We start from the raw sequence: 6,176 nt of genomic DNA, 5'->3' as shown, positions 1-6,176 counted from the left end.
TTCTCTTCTCACAAACTCAACTCACTTTTTCTCTCTATTTATGTACCCAAACCCATCTTTATTTATAGTCTTCATAACTCAATTTGTCGTTGGACAAGAATTATTCCTCTTGCATACAACGAGTTACCAAATCAATCTCAACTCTAAAATAGATATATAATAAGGCACAATTTCTTTTCCAAATTTAAGTTTTTTAAAACGGTAAAGAAAACTAATTCATGTAATTTTGAGCCACAAATCCAACACCATGTTGTGACACTTTTATACACTAAATCATTGTTCAACATATTTGTTACATATTTTAACGCAATATCAATATATACCACAAAAAAGTATGCTTGTTGAATCTCTCGTGGCCTTACATTTTAGATTCACAACAAGAGATTCAGTAAGTCTAATTTGAATTATGCTTTTACCTAGATCGGATAAATTGACTATCTATTTTATAGATTTGAGTTTATTTACAGAGTATGAGACTGGAGATTAAAAGGTGAGTCTTATATAGCAGCTGCCACACCATTCATATTTTAAGTCGCAATGTAAATAGACATTGTGAAACCACACGTGTTATCAATATCTGTGATTTCTCTAAGATTCACCAAACCTTTGGCATTGTATCTTTATTTCATTTATCAAGGTCACTAGTGAAATAAACTATGTGCATGTTTATCACTGGAACTGGAAGTGTATTTGTTGGAACTAAATTGAGGAGATACGCATCCTCCCGGAAAATATTAAGGAGATCGAGAACTTGGACAACATTTATAGCTCATGTCAAGGGGAAGCTTGCAATTTTTTTTTTTCTTCTGACGAATATAATATGATATACAGCAAATTAATTACCTAATAGGGTAAAAAAAAAAAATACAAATACAAATTGGTTGGTCTACAAAATCAAGAGAAAAAACAAATAAAAATAAGGTGATGGTAACCTTTCTCTCTCTCTCTATAGAGAATAACCTTTCCAACAATCATGTAGGAAAGTTCCAATCCAAACGTTGGGAATGTGTGCTATTTTCCAATAATCCCCACTTTCCGCTTCTCGATTCAGTGTCATAATCAATTTATCAGACATACCATAGAGATTAAAAGATTTAAGATTGGCTAGGTGTTCAATGCCTGTAGGTACCTCTTCCACCAACTTACAGTCCTCACAAATTAGCTCTTCGAGATGAGGCATTGATCCCTTCTCCACTCTCACCCACCTCAATCCTTCTAATTTTGCAAGTTGTAATCTCTTAAGCTTCTGAAACCCGGTCGCGGTGATACACAATTCTTCCCCTTCATAAGCCCGAATAAGTTCAATTTCCACTAGATTGGTCAGATCTTGAAGGCATTGCAATGGATCATCCCTTAACTTGCTAGACGAAAGCCGTAATCTCACCAGGTTGTTAAGGGAAGTTATCCAGTGCGGCAACTTTTCTAAACACCCCTTCAAATAGAGTCGTTGAAGAAACCGGGGAGGTGAAAATAAAGTTTGAATATCAACAATCTCATCCTCTTCTACTGAGCCTATAGACAATGATTGAAGGTTGCTTAGCTTTTGAAGGGAAGAACACAAAGCCATCCCATATTCCCTTCTCAACTTTCTAAATCCTAATCTCCTTAATTGGGTCAGTCTCCCTAGCTCTCCCACTACAATTCTGCCATTGTCATCGTTCACTTCGATATGAGAAAGTTTTTGTAGGGAAGACAAACCTTCTATTCCCACTATTGCTTTAAAACCATAAGAATGGTAGAAGGGTAGAAAATCTTCAACACTGTAACGATACACCAAGAGATGATGAAGTTGTTGGAGCTTTAGGATTTGAACAGGCAACTCATTTACATAGGTGTCTTTGAGATCTAATGTTTCAAGGTTTTCAAGTTTCCCGATGGAATTGGGAAGCATTTTAACCTTTGTTCCCCTCAAGCTTAAATACCTAAGATGATAGAGTTTGACAACTTCATTTGGAAGTGTCTCTATAGAAGCACCTCTAAGTTCCAAAACCTTCAACAACCTCACACCACCATTGAATAACATAGGCATCGATGATTTGGACAGAGGTTCTGACACCCGGAACAAAAGCAATGAACGAAGTTGAGAATAACAATTGATTTGCTGCAAGTTCCCCAAGGTATAGTGCATAGATAAACGGCGAACTTTTTCCAGCCACCTTGTGCTTCCTCCCCCAACTGTTACCGCAATCCTTTGTTCTCTCGACTTTGAAGTAATAATTTCACGAAAAAGGTCATGGACGCGGCACCTTCTAAGCCTTCCATCATGGTAGACCTCTGCCACTTGGACCAAGCTTCTATTAAGAAGCTCATCAAGGTAGCCTTCAGCAACTTCTTCCACCGTCATTCCTTCTCTCAATTTCACAAAACCTTCTGCAGTCCACAATCGAATCAGCCTCATGCACTCAATCTTATAATCCTCAGGGAATATACCCAAGTACAAGAAACAAATTTTTAGATAACAAGGTAAATCATTGTAACTGAGAGAGAGTATTTTTTCCATACTCTCAAGTTTGTCATTCCCTACTAATTGAGAACCTAGGCTACGGAGAACCAATTCCCATTCATGGACTCTAATTTTGTCTTTTGTAGCCAAAACGCCACTAATTGCCACAACGGCAAGTGGCAAGCCCTCACACTTTTTTAAGATACTTCTCGCGAATTTATCTAAATGTAGAGGGCAGCAGTTGCCTTGAAATGTCTTCCTACAGAACAGAGTCCAAGACTCTTCTGGGGATAAAGGTTTCATGGTGTAGATGTTACCATAGGATTCTACGCAAGATGTAGAAGCTTTGGTACTAATGCGCGTTGTGAGCAGTATTCGGCTGCCACAATTGTTGTCAGGCAATGCATATTTTAAAGCATCCCAAGCATTTATACTCCATACATCATCTAAGATAAGCAAATACCTGCTTGCTTGGAGGAAATCTTTGATTTGTGCTTTCAGGTTATTGATGTCCATTGTTTCCAACATTTGCGGTACTGATTGCTTGGTTTCACCAAAGAGTTGTTGAATTAAGTCTTTGAGAAGTTCTCTGAGCTCAAAGGACTGTGAAACAGTGATCCAAGCATGGATTTCAAAGTGTCCCTTTACCTCTCTATCATCATAAACTTTCTTTATCAGAGTGGTTTTCCCCAAACCCCCCATTCCCACAACGGAAACAACTTTGAGTCTTGGATTTTCCTCCACAAGCGACTCAATCAGCTGCTTCTTAGGCCTTTCAATGCCTACAAGCTCAGCTTCTTCCATTAGAAGTGCATCACTTCGACGATCATACCATGTGTTGTCGTTGACCCTGTTGGAGCTTGAGACTTGCTCTGAGATATTAAATTTGTAACGGTATCTTTGATGTCCCTTGGCAATTTGATTCACTCTAGACCTTATTCTTTTTATCTCAGAATCAATTCGATGGCGTGCTTTCAAGTTCTTAATTGAGAAAGAAATCTTACGAAGAAAACCATAGAATCCATCCTCACGATGACGAGAGAGGCGGAGCACGAATTCATCAAGAACATCTTCAGTGTCGTAGGCAACGTCACGCACTTGATTAACCCATACTTGGAGTTCAGGGTCACTCTCTTCCATTACATCAGCTACTCTCAGGAACGCCCTCATGCGCTCCAGTTCATCTCTGATGCACTCAGCTTCTTCCTTAATTCCTCCCAAGAGTTTTGACTCTTCTTGAAGAAAGATTGTCAGGTGATTTAGCAGCAAGGCAACTGCACTCTCTGCCATTCTCTCTTCACCTTTCTCGGTAACCTTTGGGTGGAGGGAATGCCTAAGCTTAATTTACAAATTAGGCTCAGTTGACCTTCTGGGTGTGTGTGTATTCTGTGTGGGACTGCCTTTCTTTCAGCTTTAAAACAGAGCAAATAATATATCAAGGAGCCTAAATCATGGGTAGTTGAATCTGGTGGATTCCATAATGCCAATGCCAGCTTATTTCCATAAACTTGGCATCACTTTTCAATCTGGTGGATTTTAGTTTTCATAACCCTTTATTATTAAATGAAACTGGTAGGTATACTTTGCTTTCCGTGAACCATTATCATTTAAAAACTCTTGTTAGGATGAAATCATTGACTTTTGGTGGTTTTTTTTGGAATTCTTGAATGTTTGGTATTGGACAATGTTTTTAATTTTATGTACTAATCAAGCAAATAGAGAGAATAAAGTAATAGTATCTAATACTGAAATTGATTTTTGCCTATATGATAACTAAGAAAAAAACGTAGGAAATGAACAAGAAACTCGGTAACTGCAAGGAAGAAGATTGTCCCAGATATACATTTTTTGTCTTAATTTTTTATGAGATTTGAGCAAGTTTTATTACTCACATGCTCTACGTAGAGATACAAATTCTTTAATCATAATCACATTTGGGATTATTGATACTTGATCGATTGGGTTTGTATTTTTTAATTTGGTGGTCTAATTGAGAGTATGGTTTTATACCGTTAGATCGTAGTTTTACAACTTATTTGGTGTGATTTATTTCTAACCATTGATATCTAAGTTTTCATGATAAGAAGGGAAACTTAAGTATGCTTGTTTGTAGAGAAGTCGTCCCTTCCTATTGTTGTTATATATAGGAATTTTAAAATCCTTATTCAGTCCTATCGTATTAACAACATACTTTCAGAAGAGGGTAAATTGCTCTATTTTTCAGATCTCTCAAAAGGCGATAAAGAATTCTCAAAAGGTATCTCAAGTTTAATTTTTTAATCAGGTATGAGATCAAACCCTTTCTTTAATTGATGATCAATTTTGATTTCTACTTGTTGTTTGTTAATTAAACCCAACAATTGGTATCAGGACAAGGTTAAGGTTTGTAGAAATCAAAATTGTGAATTGAAAAAACATTATATATTATTTAATTTAAGGGCAGGATAAATAAATAAATAAATTTATATTTGATTGCAAATTGTGTACATGTGTTTTGTACTATTGGTATCAGATTCTCTCTTTGTTTTCCGGATATTTGTGTATAAATTAATTACATAATATAATAATTGTTCTATAAGCAATAAATTGATGCGTGGATAGATGTATATACATATATCAGTTGGAGTTTCTATGTTGTTATTGTGAGTGCACGTGGAACGAGGTGTTGAAATAATTTAAGCAATCAACTGATTCATGTATATAAATTTGTCAATTGGATTCTTTGTATGATGTTATTAAGTGGTACACGCTGAATGAAGTTGAAACAAACAATCTGCCATATACAGTATATATCAATTAGTTTCTTGTTGTTATGTGCATCACGCCAAACTAGATTTTGTTTATTGCATGACTTTGTTTTGCAATTAATCAGTTTGTATACAGATTCTTGGAGTTTATTTTATGCAATCAGTTTGTATGAAATTTCTTGTGCACGCCAAACGAGGGTTTTTAAACAATGAATTTGTTATGCAATTAAGTAATTTGTTTCCTTTATAAGTTATGCACACCGAACAAGGAAACAAAACAAAAGTCAATAAGTTTAATTGTAGAAAAACATACTGTGTATTACATATATATGTTTTCAATATTTAATTATTTCTTTAAATTATTCTATATATGTGAGGTATTAATTTCATATATTATTTATTAAATTGCTCACTGACTTATTAATAGAATTCCCATATAATGATGATGAAATTGCATGACCTCATGAGTGTGCTATAAATATAATTTTAATGGAATTTCTAAAGATAAGATCTTTCATTGTGGTTTATGAGGACCGGTAAAGTGACCGTTTCAAAAATTAATAATCAAAGTGAGTGATGCCTGCTAAAAGTGACACGCTGATAGAGGTTATTATTTTTTGAAATTTTAAAGCATTGGTTTGATTAAGGTCTCATAGAACTTACCTACATGAGGGTATTTGTTCAACCAAAAAGTGATCAATGTCTTAGTGTGTGATAAGTGAGTAGAATATTTGAGAGTGCTTGGATTATAACTAAATAACTCTCTTGCCAAAAGGTAGTGAAACTGTTTAGTAACAATTCGAGTATAATCAAATAGGTCTATGTGTGATTTGATCGCAAGTTTGGGATAAAATAAAATCTACAATTTTCCCAAAAGGTGCTTTTTAGATGGCATTTTTTAAATGTTCCCGCAGGGTGGACAGTTTTGCATATAGTAAAACACCCTGATAAATTCAGCTTAAAACCTCAAGCACGAATTAAAGTTA

The 6,176-nt window shown here is 35.3% G+C and overlaps 1 protein-coding gene across 1 annotated transcript; it reads right to left on the bottom strand.

Moving 5' to 3' along the window:
* Positions 1–946: 946 nt before the first annotated feature.
* LOC132272582 (disease resistance protein RPM1-like) lies at positions 947–3,733 on the bottom strand. Its single transcript, XM_059773702.1, has one exon. The coding sequence runs from the start codon at positions 3,731–3,733 to the stop codon at positions 947–949; it is 2,787 nt and encodes a 928-aa protein (XP_059629685.1).
* Between the last annotated feature and the right edge of the window lie 2,443 nt (positions 3,734–6,176).

The sequence above is a fragment of the Cornus florida genome, unplaced genomic scaffold, assembly GCF_030987335.1.
Source record: "Cornus florida cultivar Cherokee Brave unplaced genomic scaffold, ASM3098733v1 CherokeeBrave_3.0.0_Hap2_Chr09, whole genome shotgun sequence".
In the NCBI taxonomy this organism is placed as follows: Eukaryota; Viridiplantae; Streptophyta; class Magnoliopsida; order Cornales; family Cornaceae; genus Cornus; species Cornus florida.
This window is presented reverse-complemented; position numbering and strand designations above follow the sequence as displayed.